Source organism: Antennarius striatus, chromosome 20, assembly GCF_040054535.1.
Source record: "Antennarius striatus isolate MH-2024 chromosome 20, ASM4005453v1, whole genome shotgun sequence".
Lineage (NCBI taxonomy): Eukaryota > Metazoa > Chordata > Actinopteri > Lophiiformes > Antennariidae > Antennarius > Antennarius striatus.
The window spans coordinates 12,180,505-12,204,173 of NC_090795.1; the positions used below are offsets into that span (position 1 = coordinate 12,180,505).

Consider the following 23,669-nt stretch of genomic DNA (forward strand, 5'->3'; position numbering starts at 1 on the left):
TTGCCATTGCCATAAACATACACATGCACAACAAACTCATGGTAGTCACATAAATTACATACAACGTCTCTCTAATGTCCTTGATGGGTCGGTGGATGCATTCTCTTTGCTCGTCCATGTCAGGCCTCCATTGTACTTGTTTTTTTATTTTATTTACAGATTTAAGTCACACTGGATATGTTTGTATCTCCAGCTTTATGTTTCCACTACCACATAGCCCCCCCCCCCTCTAGATTACCTGTAAAGTGCATCACACAATGCATCACACATGAATAACTCCTGGTTTCTCTCAATTGCACGCAGTTCGGCAGAATGTGTCGTCCCTAGGTGTCGCTAATCGAAAAGAAGGTAGGCATCTAAGACTACATAATTTTACTTTTTCTTGCAAATTTATTTACCTTGAGGTGTTTATAAAGAGCGAAAGCAAAAATTATTCTTCGGTGGCGAAGGGCTTATGGGTAGTGTCTCTCCGTTTTCCAAATCCTGAGTCTGCTTGTCTTGCTAATGATAAAGGGTTTGGGCTCTTTCACTGGAGGCTTGTGTATTCATGAGACACTCATGTTGCAGCACATCGCAGTGCCGCACATTATCTTTTCAAACACCCGATGTGAGCACTGCACATTTATACATACACTTGATTTTAATTTGGTGCAGAGCTTCCAGGGATTCTTGGTCCCGTTTTAGCAGATCAGGAGAAAAAGCAGAATAGGTTTAGGGGTGGTTTTTATATGCAGATTGACATTAGGCTCATCTCAGTTTAATCCGTGGCTCAGATGTAATGGCTGCCACCTCGCAAGCATCTAGGATTCAACCATTCAGCTGTGTGTTTCTATGACTGTAGCCAAGCAGGCATAGTGTACTGTATGTGTCAGAGGCTTATGTCACACAGCACAATAGAAGTGGTTGGGCGTCTTATTTCGTCTCCTTTTTTTTTTTTTTTATGAGTGGAAATGAGTCAAAGGATTGATGTGTTCCTTGCTGGCCACAGTCATGTGTGGACATTTATAACATGAAAATTCTCGACAGGGCTCCATTTAGGTGGGAAGTAGTTTGTCAGGGGGTAGCTTTTGTCTGGGGAAACACACACATGCTCGGGCCTTTGAATAAAATAAAGCACTTGGTCGTGAAATGTAGCATAAAAGACCGCCCATAATATTAAGATTGTTAACCATCTCAGGCACTTGTAACAGATGCTGCTACGTGCAGCGACCTCACTTGGCAATGTCACTCCTTATTTCCCAATGCCATCATTCATAGTTATTGCATATATTAATCCCTCCCCACCCCCTCATTTTTCTGCTATATTTGTTATCAATCATTTTGCTCAGTATTTTGAATTATTTCCATCACATGTTTATTGTTTAATTCCAGTATCACATTTTTTGTTGATGTTTGTTTCTTCTTCTAATTTGTATAGTAGCTCCTCAGGTTGCATTGTCCACTACCCCTTCTGTCCACGTTGCAAACAGCAAGCGAGGTAGGATCTCTGGTATTCATGCATTACCCCCCCCCCCCAGGTGATATCCCAGCCTTCTGACTGCATTAACCAATGTTTATGTTTAACTGTACTCCCCCTGACCGCTGCAGCTAGCACCCAATGCTCCAGCACACTGACTCAATGTTGCCAGCTTAGTGCTGGTCTGATGTGTTTCACTGTACAGAGCACACTCAAGATTTATTTGTCTATGGAACTGTTTCCAAAATGCTATAAATGTCCCTCGGAATCATATCTTTTCCAGTGCAAATAAAGTGGGTGCTTGAGACGACAACTATTTTGGGGATCATGTTTCTAAGATGAGAGACTTTTTGTTCCCCGCGTGTGCATGATTTATGACCTTAGCCTATTTCTGAAACGAAGAGATTATTTGTCTTCTGAGACTGCGTCTGCAAGACTGAGGTATAAAATGTAAAAGAGCTTACTGTATGCTTAGACAAGATTTTCTGCTATAGGTGAAAGGCAAGGTGGACAAAACTTGCTGCTCCTTCATTTTAAAGCCTTGTTGAATTGTTAGTGGCTGGACAGAAAGACATGACCCCAATAGAGATCTTTAATAACTACAATCCCTTGGACCAAAGCCCCATCCACCACCCTTCCTAGTCTGGATCATTAAGTGGGCTTTCTGCTCGAGCGCCTGCCGGTGAGTCTTAAGGGTCACATCTGTCTATGCCGTGGCACGTGGTGTTGGTGGGTGTTCGGAGTAGGAGACTGATCCTCGCTGTGAGTAAACTGTTCTAGAACCACATCCTTCCTAATATGCACCCCGTAGGCCATGGGATGCAAGTGATCATGGGATGCACCAGTCCAACCCCATGCACTTACTTTAGCTGACATAATGCTGCATAGGGGATAATGACATACTCTCCTCCAGCTGTAACTCAACATGCACTCATTGCTTTATCATCTTTTATCAGTAGGGTTTTAATCAAATGCTTTACATATATCATTGAATTTGTTATTCACAGCAATAGTGTTCCAGCATTCTCTTCAACAGATTCAAATTGTAAAAGTATAACTGAAAATAAAGATAAAATAATTATCTATACCTTGTTTATTATAATCAATGTCACCAGATGCCTTGAAATCTAAAATTTATTGGAAAGAGATCATTCACACCAGGGAAGCTAAAATCTTCCTTGTAGCCTCTAAGATAAAAGGAGTTCTTGTGCGTCCCGCCTGAGGAGGATTTCTCAATCTCAAATGCCTGTTAATAGATACTTGGATACGCTCTATGAGCTGGAGCTGAGTCATTTTATAGTTGCTCATGGTTGCTTTGGTTTTTCTTTTAAACCAATATCCTAAGAAATATCAGGCGAGATTGGGCAATTGATCTTTTTTTTAAGGTTTTTTGTACTGAGAGCTCATCATGTATTTCATTAGCGAAGGCTGTAATATGAAGCATCATTAAAGGTTCCATCCCATCACCTCAAACCAGATTGACCATGACATTTAAGAGATTAAATGACTAAACAAATCCCTCCCCCAAACACATCTGCCTGCTTTCTGCTGTGTGGTGTTCCCCATGTGGTTGTGTCTCTGTGCCATCATCTTGGAGTCTTCCTCAACTCATGTAATGGTGTGCTTGAAGTGACGTGATCTATTTGACGCCGTGCTTTTTTGTGTGGTGTTTTATTTTTTCCTAACTCTGGCTGTGCCCATGCCAGACTAATAAAGATTTAACCTCCTTATAATCACCTCCCCATCCACCTCCCTCTCTTCCCTCGCAACGCAAATCTCTTTGTTTAATCTCGCATGCCGTGACGCCTCGCTCAAATTCTTGCTAACCTCACCGCCGCAGCACTCGCAGCAAAAGTAACAATTCCAATACTCCCTACGGCGTCGCTCTCTCTCTCTCTCTCTCTCTCTCTCTCTCTCTCTCTCTCTCTCTCTCTCTCTCTCTCTCTCTCTCTCTCTCTCTCTCTCTCTCTCATTCTCCCTTTCTCCCCCTTCTCAACTCTCCTCCCCTCACACTTCCTCTTTTTATTGCAAGACTGTGAATGCTTTGGCCACTCCAACCGATGCAGCTACATCGAGCTGCTAAACACCGTCATTTGCGTGAGCTGTAAGCACAACACTAGAGGCCAGCACTGCCAACTATGCCAGCTGGGCTACTACCGCAATGCCTCGGCAGAACTGGACGATGAAAATGTGTGCATAGGTCAGTCCCCCACCCCACCCTGCTTTCACCCAAAACACCTCACCTCATCTAAATGTCACCAGGGAAAAAGTCACCTTTCACTGCCCTACTCTGCTTCATCTTCTGAACACCTTTCTGCCTCCATGTCTTTATGTGATCTTCAAATCTCCCTGTTTGTTTCTCCTGCTGTCACACAACCTACTTGTCAGAATGAGTGGATAATGGAGGATAATAGTCACTAAGTTCTTTAGATACGCACAAGCTCTTTGAATATCTTCAAACTGGCTCTTGTTGACCCAGTATTACAGTTAGATTCTAGCTGCAAGCTTGTGTTTGTTGATGTAGAGAGTCATAGTTGTTTGTAGCTGCAGTCTTGTATTTGAGGACTAAACTGCTTCAAACATTAATTAACAGAATGAGCTAAATTGTAGGTCAATATAAATGAGCGCAGACTAATGGAAACACCTGAAATAGGAACGTTAATGGTCTGATCATAATTGTGTAAAAGCTGTGATTTTTGCCTCTTTATTTTTGTGTCAGGCGTTTTGCTCCCTTACCATAATAAATATACTTGTTTAACGTTTTCGGAATTCTTCTCAGAGGCAGGCGCGAAAAATTATCTACGTTTGTATTGTAAATCTGAAAGCGTAAAGACTGGAAGCAGAGGGAACAGCTGACCTGGCAACCTTTACAAAGTCTGTGTACCAGCATCTCTTAGCTCACTAATTAAAAAGTGAGATCTTATTTTTAATCAAAATGAAATATTTTCATGAGGTTATTTGCAGACTTATTTTTGGATCCTTGTTGTCCACTTGACATTGCCACAGAGTCAAGCAAGCTGTTTGCACATTTTCCTTATCTTAATACTAAGCAAACTGTCTTCTTGCTCCAGCTACTTATCAAGCATACTTGTAAAATATGACAATCGTATGTAATCTTTAAATAAATGCATAGTGTATAAAGAACCCATATATTGGTTTTATTGTTTACTACTAAATTAATTATTAAATCATTTATCTTGTAGCACTTTGACTTATACTTAATAAATAAAAATAAAAGCAGATAAAACATTTTAACGCAGCGTTACTGCTATTTTTACTGTGACCTTTATGGAGACATTCAAATTCTGTGTAAAAGTGTGTGAAAACTGCATTTCACATGGTTCCTAAGGCAGTCACTCGGCTCCCTATTGGATTGTTTAGCTAGCATGTGTGACTTCACAGCACTCAGTGGCAGGTGCGTTTGTGAGTCCTGAGGCGGGAGTCTGACAAGCAACAAGAGTTCCACGAGAAATGTCGCATTGGAGTCACACTGCCAGTCAGAAGTGCCACGCAAATGCATATGTCTTATACGTGAAATGGCCTCGGGAGTAGCAGCTGAAAACCGTCAAAAGGAGTTAAGAGTCACTGAAGCACCGGCTTGTGCAAAGCCCGCCGTCAAACTGCCTCTCTCTTATTGACCCCCCCATTTGTCACTTGCCGTCACCTCTCGCCTCCTGCCTGACCCCCGGATGTCACTGGAGTGCAGCCACGTGCAGCGAGCGCAGTCACAGAAGGTGCAACGTGATGGTCAGTTGCTGTCAAAATAAGTGTCGCTTTGACTGTAGAGCTGCTGTGAAAAGCTGGAAGGTCATTTAAGCAGAGAACAGTGGGGACTTACAGGTTGCTTTTTGTAGGGGAGGTAGGATATTTCGCATCTAAATGTGGCCAATGATGTCATCTGTTAACAAAAAAGAGGCATCTAAATTTTGGGCTAAAATCTTGAGTGTTAGAAAAATATATTTACGTCATTAAAAATCAGAGAGAATTAGGAAGAGTATTACAATAATGCCCATTTCAATGTACTCTCTGTGACATCATTCCTCTAAAACCTTAACTCACTATTGTCTTCATGCTACTTCCCATCTGACACCTACTCGTCCCATTTCTTCTTTTTCCACCCTCTCTGTCGCTACTTGAATGAATGACTTTAATAAAATCATGTGCAAGTTAGATTCATCTTTAATCAGTGCTACTGATAATGCTTGACATATCTGCTCATTGCATGTTATATATTTATATATATCACATGTTATATATCTTTATATCACAGTAAAAATGTTATGGTATTTACAAATATATGCTATAATGAATACAATGTCTTCATTCATCAAAGGTCAACTTCACTCTTTTCTCATTCTCTCTCCATTGCTGTTGAAATGGTTGCATTTCTATTCACAATTTTTTAACTTGAAAATTAATCAATAATTAATAGTCAAGCTATTATATGAGCTTAAGGAGTGTGGTCCTGACCACACCAGGAAGTCAAAGCACCACTCTGTTTCCAGCCTGTGTGTGTATTTGTGTGTCTTGTTTTTCCAGAGTGTAATTGTAATCCCATTGGCTCAGTCAATGGTCGCTGTAATGGCACAGGATTTTGTATTTGTAAGGAGGGCACTACAGGGCCTAAATGCCACGAGTGTCTACCCGGCTATTTGTGGGACAATGGCTGCAAATGTAAGTAGAACCGCGAACCTCTTCCACAGCTCTCGTCTGTCCTCCCCCTCATCCCTGTTTCTCTCTGCAATCCTTTCTGAATCTGTTCTTTCTGTGTGGTTTCTGAGCTCTGGCTGGAGGAATGTGATGCACATACGCAGAGCTGCTCAGCCGCATTACCAAAAAGCGACGAAGCCCCTGACATGAGCCAAACCGCTACATTTGATTCACCAACTTAACCTGTATGTCACACTTGAGGCTGCGATGTTAACTATGTAATTTCAGCAGGTTCCCCTACACGGCTCAAATTGAGAAGGAGCAGAGGCATGGCAGAATGCAGTAACTGCTCAGTAACTCTGTTATCCAGTCATGTTGCACAGCAACAAAACAACAGCTGAGTCAATATTGACTGTTTGACGGGCCACCTGTGATCTGTTTGAATTGCCATCACCCCCTCACCAGTCAACAGCAGGACAATGTCATCCAAAGAGAACACGGGTCATTTTCATTTCCAGACATTTTATTACTGTCAGACATTATATTTCACTCTGGTCATTTAGCAACCCACAGCCTTTTTATTTTTGTTATTATTTCAAATTACAGAAAAACTTTTATCAAGTCAAACTTCAGTATGAAACCTACAGGAGTTAGCCATTAGCAATGATGAAGTTTATTCGCCTAATGGGAAATTCATACTCTTTTTTTATTTGCACACATATCATGTAGATGATTCGACCTGCTCTGTTAAATGTCTAGCATGCATAACCTATAACCAGCTAATAACTGCTGCAGATTGCCAAAATATGGTATATAGTACCTTTGAAAAAGTACTATATACCATAAAGTGCTAAAGTGCTAAAGTGCTTTGACAGACAAGGCAAGAAATGGGACAACTTTGACAACAAAAACTAAAGCCATACAACCAAACAATATTTGAGATTGAAGAACTAAAATCAAGGACAAAAAACAAAATACACAGTATAGGTGTTATAAAATCAAAATATGAAGAAAAGTCAAAGTAATGGTCAATGAATAGAGAGAATGGAAATGATGTGAAAAATAAAAGCAAATCAATGTAGCAAAGTAATAAATAATAGATAAACTGAAGACAGCCAAAGGTAATAAAAAAGATTTTTTTAAAATAAAACAATGACATCTCATCCCTGGGGTAATATCACAGAATAACACTGAAACACAAGGGCAAAAGGATTTTTTTTTTTTAAAAGGGGTTGAAGAGAATCAGACAGAATCAAAGAATGATTAAAAGAAAATACAGAAACAATTAAAAATAAATTAACATCTTAGTCTCACAGTAAGTTTATAAACTAATAAATTCAGGGAATAAAGCACAGTATCCCGCAGGCTTGTTTAAAAAAATCACATAAAAATTTATAAGATTTGAAATAAATGAATAAATAAATATTTGATGTCACTCCAGCTGCATTTTTCTGACTCCTGTTAATCAATATCAGTTATCTCAATGAGATGACAGGATTTTGAATGATTAATTTCCTGTCCTCTCTTTGCTCCTTTTGGTGTCAGATGATATCCAGTGTAAAATTATGAACGTCAGCAATTACTGTAAAAATGTGTCTTCTTCCAGTGATGTGTGTATAAAATGTCTGATCCTGAAATATTCTTTTATCTGCTCAGATATCTGTCATATTAAAACAGCCAAATCAAATTAGATTTTGTGATCAATTAGCTTGAAGAAGCGACAATTATATACTAAGAAGGAAAATGCAGAAGGAAAGCATGGTAACAGATAGTATAGTATAAAATCAGATGCAAAATACAGCATGGTAAAGGCATCATTTAGGGAAAGCTCAAGTTCAGATGTGCCAAATTTAAATCTTCTTTTTAAACTTTTGATTCGTTGACTTTTATATAAATTGGGGCAAATTCAATGTTGGAATATTTCTAAAATAACAGGGTGATGCTTTTTGCAGGAGCTGCTGTTTGACATAGGTTGTGTTCAACAATATCGAGAGAATTACACCATTATAAATGTTAAAGAGGCCCAAGAGCAGACTCACTACCCAGGATGCTTTGCAGCCAAACACTTTGCTGTGTTTTTTTGCTACTGGTTGTTGAATAGAGAATGGCTTCAACAACATGTAAATGAGCACACTCTGTAAAGAATATGTAGGATGGTGAAAACTGTCTTCACAACATCCTAATAATAAAGTTGACAGTATAAAATAATATGTAACATGCAACAATTATGTTATAAATAATACTAAATAATATTATTTGTTTGAAACATATTTTTTAAATATTTTTGTAGCATTATCAATACAGAGTATAAAATGAAGAAAAATTAATTTAGTGGTAACTCACATAGATGGGAGTTCATCAAAATGCACTGATTGTGATTCATGTATTCAACATGAATATCCTGGGTGCACTTTGTCAGCATGCATGTTTTAACACCAAAAGTATGGATGAAGGCATGTGTTGGTATGACACTCGTCCATTTATCTCATACAGTAATGACTGCATGTACAAAATCTGCAGCATAGGGTTCTGGAACAGTGTGAATGTTGAATGTTGAAATAGAAATAAGTAATAAGGAAAATTTTAAAAAGCGAGTGAAAAAAGATAATAATAAACAGATGGGATAGGATTTTATTTGGGAGATAGCTACACAAATATTCTAAGATAAAGGAAGAAAAGGCACTTAATGTGAGAAGAATATGGTTTTACACTGGTTAAATTATCTGATCCAGCAGCGAGAAATCTTAGTCTACAAATACGTATGTAAAATAAGGAAAACAACATTTAAAAGAGAATTAATTTCACATTTCCAGATCTACATTTTCTTTAATCCATAATTACAAAACAATTTGTGGTGTTTGAATGTAGAGATAAGAATACAAACCAAAAAAAACCAAGCAAATATTTTTCTATGACCTGATTATAGTTTCTCACCAACCATTAAGTACATTAGTAATGTATTTTCGTAACATTGACGGAAAAGCCGGAATTGTCACATTTCTGCGCAATTTATCCTGCAAAATCTTTAAGACGGACACATCTGAAATGATGGCTACTGAAGGAGCTTCTCATCCCCAGCTTTTCTTCTATAGTAATAATTCTAGAACTTTTCGGTGTTGACCTTCCCTTTCTTCCTCACTGCTGCAGTATTTATGGTGTGGACCAGAGTCTATCTGCATGCAGACAGAGAATGCAATTAAAACTCAAATCTCTTCTCAAACACAGCACAATCCCAGACAGGCACACCTAGTTCATCCATCGTCTCTCTAAATATTATCATTCATATCAAAAGCAAACGCTACAAATCTTGTCATTTACTGCCAGCGCTGGCTGTGTTTACACGCTGAAAAATAGTTAACGCAAGAGATTGAAGACAGATGAAGGTGCAGAGCTCTCTGAACAATTGAGTTGACCCTGATTGAGTATAAAGGCTTTCATCACTCATCTTTACAACACTCATCTTTCGTGTATTAAACACATAGCACCATTACAGTTGTTTTAGAGCGACCCTGCCCCTGGAACAGAGAACAAGCAAACACAGTGAAGTTTAGAGCCTTTTAATTGATGTGCCTATCTCCCTCTCAGTGTTATATTAGCTTTTATCTCAGTGTCGCTGCCCTAAATCTTTAACAAACTTATTGATGCTCTTTTTAAATATAAATACCTCTGTTTCATTATGGCAGTCATTAGCATCGCTTAATTGGCAGTGAAGCCTTATGTCTGCAGGGATTCGCCATTACCTGAACTTCCCGTTGAGGTCAACAGCTTGCTATGCAGTGTTGGACATCAAGTAGAATTAATTTTCAGGCAAGGGCTGGCAATTCACCTTAATGATAAAATTCACTTTCAGCGTCTCACACTAAATGTTAACAAGCCAACAATGTCTGCTTTTCTCTTCAGAAGTTGCTGAGGGGTGACTTTCTGAGTGACAAGTGTCTTCAAAAAATGTTCTCTTTGTTCAATTTGTTGCACTGTTTGATTTCTAGTTTCTGGAACACTGGAGCAACATTCTCCTACCGATAGCCATCTTTTGATATGAAGTCAACTTAGTATTTCAACATTAGTGTATTGCAGTTTGATACTTGCACAAGATATTCATTGATGAATTTACTTTTAAAATAAAGCACAGACAAAATGTGTCCTGGCCACAGATTCAAGCTAATGTGTTTGGTAAAGTTGTTTAAAATTAACACATTATCAACACGAGATTACTCAGTCCTTGTTTTACATTATACATGAATATCAGCACTGACAATTATCGGTGTAGGTGATTGTTGATTGAGATTAATCAATAATCATAAAACCAGGATTGAAATTACTACAAATGTCATGAAGCTGTTCCTGAGTCATTTCCACTTCAGGTGCAGTAGGAGGCTGCAAGTTTTCAAGTAACATTATTTTACTTGAACATTGCTTTACAGTCATGCTCTAGCCATGTTATTTGGACTGATTTTAATTTGAAAATAAATGTTCAAATGATAATTTTACATAAATTTAGAACATAACATTAAAAGAAAAAAATATCCCCAGAAATAGGCCCTCACATAAATGATAATTTTGTTATTATTATTATTATTATTATTATTAGTAGTAGTAGTAGTAGTAGTAGTAGTAGTAGTAGTAGTAGTAATTTTATTATTATTTCTACTGCTACTACTACTACTACTATTATTACTGGAAACAAGATGTGATGTGATGGAGGACTACATTTAAAAGTCACTTTAAGAGCCAGAGCCAATCAAAACGTGTTGGAGTATTTTTATGAATTTTGCTGTCTCCTGAGATTAAAACCAAACAATTGTTTTTCTAGCGCTCACAGTAAAGTCATATATTGATGTGGTATTTAAGATTCTTTGTAGCAGTTGAACTGGTCATGGAATTGATATAAAACTGGTAGAAGAAATAAAGATTTAAACAAAGATTGAGTTCAGCTGTCTCATTTGGATGGAGTTGTGCATGGTAATTGCCGAGCTGTGGCCTGAAGCGAAACTCACTGAGCCAAACAGCAGCTCTGTCCTCTCCAACAGAACAGACGTGGCACAAATAGGACTCACAGAGTCAACGTTTCTTAACAAGCCTCCCATCAAAGACTTATTTGGCTATTCCTGCGAGGCAGCCTGCATTCAATCCTCGGCATTTGGAGAGAGGTCTGATATTTGTTTGTGTGATATTTACGACCCATAGAGTTCAAAGATTGCTCACCACATTGTTTTCAACTCCCATAAAGGACTGAAATGGGCAGAAGTGGTCCCTGTGTTTATCACTATTTATTTGTCTCTGTTGGTTTATTAGTTTGTGCAGCGCTACTTTGTTTGCCTCCAGCTTGCTTGACAGCTTGCCTCCACTGGGAATAGAGTGGCCTCTGCGTCTCAGCTCTAAATATACACCAATTTTCACCTGACGTTCAGTTGATATAAAGTCACTACTGTGTGGGGGAAAGCCTTTCAGGCTTCGAGGAAACAGAATATTTCTGTGCAATATATATATACTGCATGTATGATATAGCCAATGTGACGGTGCTTTAGTCAACAAAATGGAGCGATTAAAATGGAATGAGCTCATACTATAGGTAGATATGTGTGCATGTATATTGATTAAATATTAACACTATTCTCACACAGTAAATACGAAGCTTGTGGAGCCACATAGTGACAATTTGCAGTTTAGCTAGTATTAATTTTTTGTTACCATTTCTTGGTGAGGAGAAATTATGAACTCACCAACAGACTCCAAGAAGTCACCAAAGTCACCCAGAAAAAAGGTGTGGCTAAAGATACCCGTGAGGATGGTATTGATGTTCTCATCTAACTTACGGGAAGAAAGCAAATAAGTGTTTCCCTAAATAGCAAATTGTGCCAAGCTTAGGAAATATCTGGAATAAAATACCATTGCCCTTGAAGAAAATCAAAGATTTTGTTTGTGTGCCGTAAGTGATAATTTCTTATGTCATAGCTTGGAGCTAATTGGTAAATCACAAAAAGAAGGTTTTAGATGCACTTCAAGTTTAAATCCTCGCGCATGTTGGATTCTCATTTTTTTCTCCTGTCTTTACATCCCATCACAGCCCGGGTGTGTGACAACGAACTCCTGCGCTGCCAAAATGGCGGGGTCTGTGTCAACAACCTCCACTGCAACTGTCCCTCGGCCTACACGGGTCTGCAATGTGAGAAGCCCCGCTGCGAGTCGGAGCTCGGGGGTTGCAGGGGATCAGATTCAGGCCAGGCCCCCTTGATGCCCTCCTCCTTCACCCTACTGCTGCTGCTGCTGGGCTCAGCCTTGCTGAGAGAGATCCTCTGCTGGCCCACTGTGCTCTAAAAAGACCCATGACGTGGTGGGAGTGATAAACGTCCCGCTGCCTACACGTTACCCTCCCTTCAGCCTTTTCAAATAATCAACCATTAAACAAAAGAACCATTATGAGCTTTCTGGAGTGTACTGTACTGAGCTTTTCCGCCACCAGACTCAATTGACACTCGCACTGACAATAAAGGGAATGTGCCAGACCAATGAGTGCAAAAGCTTTTCAGTTAATTTCAAAGAATATATATAAATGACAAGAAAAACAAAACATATATGTCTAACAAATCTGATATTATTAAAAACCATGAACTGATCATTTGCTGAATAAGAGTAAAAGGAAAGAAAAGATAGCCCCTGCCCCCTTGAAGCCATACCAGGTACTTGAGCTCCTTCTAGTTTGAGAGGGGATAACTGAAGATGACAGACTTGCTCCCTCGCTCTCTTATTGCCACGGCAACAACAGCTGCAACCATTCAGTTCTTGCACGAGCCAACAGTGGCCACCTATCCCCTACGGGTTGCTTCTGTGAGTTAATGCTGGCTGGATGGACTGAAGCAATCTCATAGAAACTGTCCTCACTAAATGGCGACTACTGGCTTCTGAAACATAGGTGTTCACCGCAAACAAAATGAGGAGGAAATAGAAAGCATTCTTTGCTGTCAGTGCATTGTGGATAGAAGGAAACCTTTCTGGAATGCCACTTTGTGACACAAAAACCTTGCCCATGTCAATTCTCTCCCTTGCTTTCTGTCTCTCCTTTGAGCTCTATCTCATCCTCCCTCCTGTTCGTCCTCCATCCACTTTCCACCCTCCAGCCACCGATCTCCTCGCAATGCTGCCACAGACCTGTGCTTTTGTGAACGTTACTCTGTAAACCATTGTTGGTTGAAAGATTCTTTTGTCCAATGTTAGTGATGCAAATGTGTAAGAAGCCCTTCCCCCGTCCCCCTTTTCTCTCCTCCAAAAAGATACTCCAATAAAGCTGTCTGATTCTTTTCTCTTAGAAGCACCACGTTCCCTACAGTCCTGGTCAGAGAGTAGTTTTCACCAGAGCAGTTGCGACATGAATAGAATCCATCGGTGTACTCTTTTTCTCGACAGAGTAAACAAAAAAAGATTCATGTAGTCCTTTTGTATCTTTGCCGAACTGTGACTAAAAAAAGGCAACCTTTAATGTATCTATTTATGACATCCGAATGCAAAAGCAACTGTTTATTGTTTTATTTTTGTTTCCTTTTCTTTCATTCACATTCATTACTTTTAGTGCAGGTAATTTTCCTTTGTATTGGCAAAGTGCTGACATCAAAGAATATCAGTTTACATATACAGTATTAATAATGTGTAATAAAATCCCACCAAAGGACATTCTAAATGTTTTGTTTTTGCTTTAACACTTGAGAATTTAAGTGAATAAAAGTTTAAAAATCTGACTTTGTTCATTTGCTGATTAAGATTAAAGATTAAATCAACTTCATTAGTCCCTGGAGGGAAATTATTTGTCCACTTTAGAGTCAGTTTGTGCTGTTTATCACATGCATAGTATATACAGTATGTGTGCAGGCTTGCGACACATACACACCCACACACAAGGGGCCCCCAATGAGCAACTTATAAAGGGGACGGTGCCTTGCTCAAGGGTACCTCGGCAGGTTCACACACTAAAATGTTTTGCCTGACATGGGTCTCAAGCTGGCCACCCTCCGGTCCCCAGCCCAAGACTTAGTGGGCTGAGCTACTGCCGTGCCCTGCCGCCGCCCCCACAGATCACAGGTAGGTAAATCATTTTGGGGTGGCTCTCAGTGGAGAAGCAAAGTCAAGGTAATAAATTCCTGCAGAACACCAAAATCATATAATTATTATAATTTTCATCTGGTCGTTATCATCTGAGTTTGAGTGTCTCAGATTTGTTAGTGTATATCAGGAGATCACAACCAACAAATTATTATTATGTGTGTTTGCAACACAATATGCACACTGAGAGAGACGTGATTATCAGCATCATGATTTATGGAAATTACAAATCTAATACTAAAATTTAAAAAAAAAAAAAAAATATTCCTAGATAAGTTTCTCTGTGTAGATCCATCCATTTAATTGTAATCGAGACAACTGTAATTGTCTCATTTACAGCTACTTCTTCCGCTTTGCAGGTCATAGGTATTCTGGAGCCTCTGGAAATGTCGCCAGTGCATTGTAGAGCCAAATGAGAGACAATTACTCACAACAATGGACAAATTACATTTATCAATTCACCTAAACTTCATCTTTTTGGAGGTGGGGTGAAGCCAGAGAGAACCCACACAGAGATACAAACTCCTCACAGAAAGGACTTGAACCTGGAACCTTCTTGCTGTGAGGCGACGGCGCTACCCACTGCACACCGTGCCTCCCAAACAATCAAACTCAAGAAATGAAAATATAACCTTTGTGAGTCACAATCACAGAATTAACAATCCTCCCATCACTGTGTGCATCAGAATTGGTGACATTTTTATTTTATATATGATAAATTTAATCTGGCAAAGATTTGTTTCGGTGGCATGCATTCTCTGAGGCTGAATTAAAAATTTAAACATATTGATGTTGCCCGGAGAGTATACAAAGTCTGTGTAGTGCATCTGTTCAGACACTTGACACTTCATCTATTACCTGAAATATTCAAACCATTGCCCCAACTAAACAGTTTTAAAACTTTGACTCCGAGGACCATTCGATTATTGTACCAATATTCGTCTCAATAAGACAGTAGGTAGCAATTGGAATACACTTTTAATGAATGGACTTTTTGCTACAGTAAACCAGGCATTATGCTGACATGAAGCCTGACAATTTCTTTGAATGCCTGTTCTTTATTTCTCACAGTATCTCATCATTCTCATAAGTCTCAAATGATTTGTCTTAACTCCTGCTGTCAGTGTCCTCACCTGTCAATCATCTTGCTGCTGTCTATTTAAATGGGATTCTCTCTGTACTTCTATTTTGTTCATGCTGATGTTACAGACTCCTCCCACCAGCCCATCACCAGCCAGTCTTTGCAGCCAGTCTCACCAGTGTCTTTATTTGCATCATCTGTCTCAGCAGTCACCGGCCACCACCACCATCAGTGCCTGGGCTCTATTGGAAGATTTATCCTGCTGCTCAGACAGATGTCTTTCAAGAACTAAGAAAAACTAAGAAAAGCTTACGTGCAAAGGACTAAATGATTGTATATCATCTGCTGCAAAACCATTTGTCCATGTTTTTCTTTCCTCTATAAACTTGATTTGCACAGCTTTTAATGGCAATACAATAATATTACAGGACATCAATACTGATTGTACAGATTTTTTGTCAGATTTTAAGATCAGTGAAATTTTACATTATTATGTGTATCGGATCCACAGTTATCTAATCCAAATCACCCCCCCCCCAAAAAAAAACCCGATTTGATTAATTTTTAATGTATGACATACAGTTATAAAAATGAAAAAGCCTTTCATTGGCTTTGTACTTGATTTGATGCTGTTTCTTTTCTCTTGTCTTATTTTTTTTATAGTTTTTTTTATTTTATTTTTTTATTTAAGATATGGTTCCATGTCTTTAATATTTTATTTCATTCAAATTACATAATTTGTGTGATTGCTGTCATTTTACCAATACTGAGGAGGGGTCTGAATAGAGAAAAAGCACATAAAGTACCTGTATTTGATACAACACCATTCTATTAAAAACTCATTCATTATAGATAAAACTAACTTAAACAAAACCTCATTCTCAACAGTTGTGACACCAACCAGGTACATTCATCCAAAGTCACTTATTTGTCAAGGTCTCCTACAGTGGCCCTAATTTTAACCATGTGTTCAGTCCAGGTGTTAATGCACCATGCTGTGTGGAGAATTAAAATAGACTTGATGCTGCTTTGGGAGAGCTCTTCATCCCAGATATCTCACCCCAGCAGCTGTTGACTGACCCAACCAGGTAGCATCACTGAAATTCCTCGGAGCTACCATCGTCTGCCAGTGGATTACCTCTACCCAGTGGAGCGCTTGTGGAAGACACTGGTGAAAAGTGTTCAAAGGGGCTATGACTGTGTTATAATTTATCCCTAAATGAAAAAGTCAATAGCATTTACAAAGACAACAAATTCCTTAGCATCAGTGCTGAAATTAGCCTTTTTGTGTCACTGGCAGATCATCATGAATGAAGAAATAAGGTGAGGAAAAAAGAAAATAAACCTCTAAAGCTATACATTTTTAGAGATTTATCCAATAATAATTTATGGTTAGCCCTGAATAGCCATTAACACAAATCACTAAAACCCACTTCTTATGGTCTGTGTATAAATTATTGATGGTCACGTTGTCTGAGTTCAGCATGCCCAAATGTAAGCACAAATATCAATACACTATCCAATATATCATGACTTCAAACCTTGCATAGGCTAGTGAGCCAAAATGCCTCCTGATGTATCTGTACATGAGCCATCCATTGTTTGTTTTGGATTCATTCTGTAACTATGAACACATTGAAATGTAAATGAGCACACAATTCAGAATGGGCCACTAAATCACATGGCAATACAAGCAAGAGTGTTACTTCAAAGCAGAGCATGGCTAAAGAAGTAAAAGCAAAAATGTTGAAGTTGCTGTGCAGGGATTAAATATGAATGAGTCCAATGTACAGGGAAAGGTCAAAACTGTAGAGAAGTCCAAATACAGTCAAACGGTACCCACAGGGTAGCAAGTCCAAAACACAGGAAGTACAGGTTTGGTTCAGTGTATAAGACTACAAACACAACCAATAGGAGGCTGAATTAAAGATATGGTCTAAGTCAGCAACCAAGAAACATATGAAAGACAATGAGAACACAAGGACACACAAAACAAACAGGAGATTTGACACACAATAAACTGACAGCCAGTGGCTGGAAAGATAGAGAATAGATACACAAGGAGAAGAGGCTAAGGATGCACAAGTGAAATCAATCAGGGTGGGGCTGATGACAATATTGTGGTTTCACGAAAGATTTCAATGTTGCTGAACTCTGCTCGACTTGTTTTCAACTCGTCTTGGGTTTGATTAAGAGAATATTTCAAACAAGCCAGAACTGATCAAATACTGCAAAACAAGATGGTCTTTGTGACGTTAATATTGTGTCTGTGGAGTCTGGTCATTGCATCATGGAGTGATATAAGAAGAACTTAAGCATTCAACATTGAGGATTCTTTATACTTTATACCTGATACTGTACTACTGCCAGATCGCTAAATGACAATCAGAGTACAGTATCTTGGTTGTGAAATCTTTTGTTGAGGTACGTCGAAGATATAACTTATCCATAAAGGTTCAAAGATCACAAGGTTAGAGCTCATGAGTCATTTTCTAACCTACAACTGTAAACACAAGGCCAAAATCAAAACTGTTATCAGTTTCTACCCATCACCACTGAAAATTGAAATGGGATGCATAGTGGCATATACAATAAAAGCAGAAGACTCTCTGTTGTTGGTTGTATTGTCTTACTTCTAATTTGTGTCACGCTTGTTTATATGAAATATGAACAGTAGATGTCAAAGGATAGCCATCAATCAAATCACAGTGAATTTTCATCTCTCTAAAGTCTTTCACTTTGAAATCTGCCATCGATATAGAAACATTTTTCTAATATATTGAATAAGAGAACATTAAATTGTTGAATTTGAAAACAGTTGGATTTGTTCCCATTTTGAGTGTCAGTGAAAACAAGCATAAGAAGACATCCATTATATTTGATTGAGAATTATCGACTTGGCCCAAGCACTCTTTTTCCAGCTATGATTGTGATGTGTTTGTTTGTTTGTTTGTTTGTTTGTTGATCAATACACATATTGAACCACTCACAGACCTTATTGATCAGTTTTTCTTTTTTCTACAGTAGGCACTGAGGGGTATCTCCATGCTGAGACCAGACAAACCATATGTCAGTTAATGGATATTGTTGCTGCTCAGCAAGAAGCCATCACTGAGCTTGACAGAGAATGTCTTTCCCTTTGGAAATGATTTCCTCGAGGAGCCAGAAGTTTTTTATTTGAATTCACTCTGGCAAAATCTTTCTTTGTAAAGTACATTAGCACCGTAATCGCAATGCTTAGCTAACTAATGAATACTTTCTAGGCTCCATTTTTCAACAGGGCAGATTCCTTTGGAGACTCGAACACCTGAGAGTTCTCCTGGTGATGTTGGTGGGGTAATGCGTCTTCCTGATACTAATGAACTGTTATGCATCAAAGATTCTTACCAGGCTAAAACACAAGGGTTGTATCATTCTTTTCATGGGAGACATACCAAATAGCCACTGTAGGATCACAGTATATTCTTTAAGGTAGGTACTTTTTTGCCATGATTACATTGATGCCAATGCAAACACAAAATAAGGGTTATTTGATCCTACTTTTTCCCGATATTGTACATTTACTTTTAAGTCTGTGATGCATTGTTTAGCCGTTTAATAAAATCTGATTAATTGAAATGTATTTAATTAAAAAGAAATATTTTCTTTAATTTTCCCTTACTCATAGACTCATAAAGTGCAATGATCATTTTGGAAGGAGCCGAGTATGAAAAAGTAATAATATTATTTATTATGGTCGTGACTTTTGAGAAGTAATCCGGATGCTACGTTCCGCACGTCTGGATGCAGTGCACCAGGATTAAGTTAATTTATTAAAGGAACCATTTTTTTTGTCGATATGAGATGATCAGAGAAACTGCACATGACTTTCTAATTTTGTAAACTCATTAAATTAGAAATTCAGGACCAAGAGGTGACGAATCACCCACATGAGGTGAGGTTTTTCATCAGCTATAAAAGTTAAAACTCTCAACTTTTCAGCACATAGCACAGGAGTCATTTAATTACTTTTGATTGCCCACTTGCACAACCAGTCTCTTTCCAGAGGGGCACCATGCAGTTTTGTTGCTTCTTCGAGGCAACGATGAAGCACACACCTGTATTCATGAGTCTGCGTGAGATCAGGGCCAAACTGCCTCAGTAAGCTGCTGTTTGGTACAACTCACATGTCTATGCTATACTAAACAGAAAGAAATAGAGACCTTTATTATTTTTGAATTAATTACACTTGGGATTACCTGCTATTTTACATCAACACGGCTGCCATTATAAAGGTCTTTTGAGCACAGCGAGCTCATGCCCACACAGTCTGGGGAAATGGTCTTACAAGGCTAAAGTGGAGACACCTGTGTGGGCAGAGCTCAGCAGAGCTGTGTCTTTAAAAAGCCCAGAAGTCATTTCACACTGACCTTATCACATTGAGCAGCACCCCAGTCCTCTTTTGTATTGGATTTTAATGTGAGTTTCTTCATGTGTCTATAATATTATATTAAATTGTTTGATTTGAAAATCTTATAGCTACCTGGATTGAATTAAAACTAAAAATCGCAGTCACCCAAATTGTCACATAACGGTGGTTATCAACTCATCAACCGATTACCCAATGAGGCCACTGACCAACATAAAAGGGGCGTTGTTTTGAAGCATATGATCAATCCATAATGTGGATAAGGTAGGAGTAGCAGCAGAATGACATACTTCACAAATAAGGAGCAATAATTTTGCAACAATAAGAAAAAGTGGAACAGGTAATTAAAGAATAAAGCAAACAATTGCTGCACCAGTCAGGAAGAAATGTTAGCAGAGGATTGTGTGCACACACAAGTATGTGTGAGAGTGTGTGCAGGTGTGTAAGATGATGGAATGTGTAAATTGAATGTTAGATTGCATTGCAGAGGCAGAGGAAAGAAAGTGGGTAGCTCTGTTCCCTCACAGCAAGAAGGGCTCTGGGTTTCCATTTTTGTCTGTGTGGAGTTTACATGTTCTCCCCATGTCTGGGTGGATTCTCTCCGGGTTCTCTGGCTTCCTCCCACCTCCAAAAGCATGCAGTTTAGGTGAACTGGTCACAATTGTCCATAGGTGTGAGTGTTTTTTTTTGTCTATGTTCTGGTGACATGTTCGGGTCGTACCCCACTTCTCACCTTTAGCAAGCTGGGATAACCTCCAGTAACACCTCTGACCTGTAAGGCAGATAAACGGTAGACGAGACAATTAGGGTCACCATGTCCACCGGAAAATGGATAGATGGACAATGTATATCATAGGGTCTATAGTTTTTATGGCTCCAACAGTTACATTGGTTAAAGTATAACAAGCCTCCTCATTTAAGGCCTGTGTGGACAAGTGGCTTAGGACTGCGACAAACCCATGAAAGTGCTCCGTGAGAGCATTTGATACTTTTTGGTTACATTTAGAAATACCCATAAAATACATATACAAATGCCCCATATGCATCTAAGTTTGAGGCAGTGCAGAACATTTTTGGAACACTGAGAACATGACTCCTGCAGGTATCACTGAACACACGTGGGTGAAGCAGCTCACAGAGGGATGTCAGTTCTTCAGATGAAAATTTATCTCTCCTAGAGATGTTCATCTGAAAAACACCAAGAAGTTTTGATAGTTCCTGAATCGTTCTGCACTTCAGAAGAATCCTCGCGCGATCCACTTTCCAAGATCAATAGCGGCACCATCAAATGGTGCTGCCATTTTTGGCCAGAATGAGTACTTTTATAGCTGAATAATGACTAACCTGCTCCAGATCAGGTTATCCATTCATAAGTTGCCATGGTAATGTATGATGGTAAGAAGCAAGCCACCATCATCACTCTGAAAGACCAGAGTTAATCCTGTAGTTATCTTCCTAACCCCAAATCGTTCTTCGTATTGTAGGGAAGCACATCAGCCTCTCGTCATGGAAAATAAGTAACTGAACCTAATGGTGCTGGGATTTGAAGTAACGGACCATTTTCATGTTGTATGCTGCCCTGCATTATGTACAGTTCCAGCCAAAGTACACACTGGTCCTTTTCCACAGAGCCAATGTGTACCGTGGACAAACAGCATTGACACAATGCTCTGATAAACTGAACAAAGTCATAACGCAATGAATGAAATCCAGAAACCCTTTTTTTTAACTCCTTCTTTTAGTTTCAACTCTAATCAATGCCTTTGTTACCCCTGTCACACTTCATAAAGAGAGAATTTGGGTGTCGGAATGGGTGTTATACTGTTAATTAAACTAATCAAAGATGCCATTATTGTCTGGGTGTTGATAGATAGGCTGTAGTGTTTTAATGGGACTAATTTATGTTCTGTGGACAAGTGTATGGAAGGTATATGCAACAGAAGTTGCATAATTGGTTGAGACTGAGATCTGGAAATTCTTCTGTGGTAATAAAATAAAATATTATCTTTACGTTTTGTGTTGCAATAATAAGAACAGAGACAGCTGGTCCCTCAGCAATGTATAGCTAAACAATTGATGTGCAAAAAAATACCTGTGAGTCCTGCATTTTAATGGCATGGGTCTTACTTGTAGGGCCGAAGACGCGACACCCCTCCATCCTCACCCCCACACACCAACCTCCCTTTGAACACTTTCAGTTAGCAGAGCCTCATAGGCATCAGGAGGAGAGAGGGTGGTTTCATTCTCGGCTGCGAGCAACACCACTGCACATGTTAAGTCATGTTGTCTGTGCTGCTGGAGACCTGCCTGCATGTCATTCTCTAACAATCTATTCAACTTTACCAAAATCTTTCCACGTCATTTGTTGCGAAACCTTCAAATTCTGTGTTGATATCATCGCTGGAAACCATCTGTAAATATTTTCAGTCTAGTAATATGGCCATCCCAGACCTTTAACTTTGATTATAACCATTCAAGACTCACAACAACAATGTAGGAAGTGGTGTATAGACCACAACTGCAGTTGGGATTCGACCAAACGCACGTCTTGTTTGCTGTGTCGAGATCAGGGAGGAAATAGTTAAAGACAAGGAGGTTGTAGGTTAGAGAACAAACATTCTCTGCATTTTTCACCTTCAAAGAAACAGGCTAATTCCTCTTATCCGTGATGCTTCTGCAGGTACATTGTGTTCTCAGAGATAGAAGTAAAAAGGTGATAGTCTGCGGGAGATGGGGAGTGATACCTCGTGCTAGTGACCAATAGCAACTCAGAGCCAGGATGGTCACCAGTGCCATCATTAGCCAACATTCCTCTTTCTCCTCTTTTATTGGAGGAACAAAAGAGCATTTCTGGTGTGATAAATACAGTTTCCTCCACTGTTGGCATCCCTGCAGCTTTAATAAGGATGGAATAATCAGCTGTATTGTGGTCCACCCCTGCTAATGGGAATATATCAGCACAGGCTCTGGCAGTGAATCAAACAACAGGCGTTTGTTGGAAGATAAAGAGACAAATATGGCTAAAGTCCTTCGGCCTGGCAACTGGACTACTGGGCAACCGCCAGGGTTTGGACAGCACAATGTGTTGTTGGCAGCTCGGCAACTACAACCAGAGAAAGTAAATGAGAATCTCTTTCCTTCTTTTTTTTATCCAAAGGAATTCTAATGCCCTTGAGCAAACCATGTCAGTGCTAACATGACTATTATGAGGAATATGGGACAAGGTTGAATAGAAAGCACGACTAAATGGATCCAAGTATGAATATGTTAAACAGAGACTTTGTCTTAGGGACAGTGGAGGCAGAACTGATACCAGAATGGCTCCATGAGCTTTGAAACTATCTTTGGAGATGGGCGTAAAAGTGGATAATGAGAGAGTACAGAGAAGTTGTTTGTTTCCTGATTCTTGGGTCTAACCAAACACTGTAAACTTGTTTGTTCTGATGAGAAAATGGTGTTCATAACCAAGGTTGTTGCCTAGGAACACTCATTAAGAAGCCAAATCAGAGCTCATAAAATACCTTTCTACATTTGCTTTATCTCCAGGGATACAAACAGGTGTGTGAGAAATAATTATGCATGGCATGTTCAGTCTAAACTCTTCTCCATGTGGCTGATGTGGTGGAGGTTCAGCAATAAAGACATCTGTTTGGAAGCAAAACATACTTACGATCAACTGTTTTTTTTCTTGTGAACATGGTCAAAATCTGATTAAGAACAGTTGTTTGAAATTATGTAAATTAAGGCCAGATAATTGAAATTAACAAAACATGTTTTAGTAATATTGGTGGAAAGATGTGGCTGGAAGCCTGGATTGGTTGTGAACACATTCACTTCTATTTTAACTGAGACTAAAATTAGGGTTTTCAATTACGGTAACAAATACATTCCAAAATTCCTAACTGAATTTTAATGTCCCCTGAATCTTCTATTGTTAGTACCTTTTCAACCATTTTGGCTGATTCCCAGTGTAAACTATAGGT

The 23,669-nt window shown here is 39.0% G+C and overlaps 1 protein-coding gene across 13 annotated transcripts in view; it reads left to right on the forward strand.

Moving 5' to 3' along the window:
* ntng1a (netrin g1a) overlaps window positions 1-13,797 on the forward strand; it is a 100,544-nt gene extending 86,747 nt beyond the window's left edge. For 4 of the 13 annotated variants that reach the window (XM_068304422.1, XM_068304419.1, XM_068304421.1 and 1 more), the window contains exons 6-10: window positions 304-348; window positions 1,418-1,477; window positions 3,489-3,656; window positions 5,996-6,130; window positions 12,171-13,797. In XM_068304422.1, the coding sequence (XP_068160523.1) occupies window positions 304-348; window positions 1,418-1,477; window positions 3,489-3,656; window positions 5,996-6,130; window positions 12,171-12,421 (659 nt within the window). In that variant the 3' untranslated portion in view covers window positions 12,422-13,797. The remainder of the gene's footprint in view (window positions 1-303; window positions 349-1,417; window positions 1,478-3,488; window positions 3,657-5,995; window positions 6,131-12,170) is intronic. The other 9 variants (XM_068304424.1, XM_068304423.1, XM_068304428.1 and 6 more) reach the window with 9 other exon arrangements.
* Window positions 13,798-23,669: the final 9,872 nt, after the last annotated feature.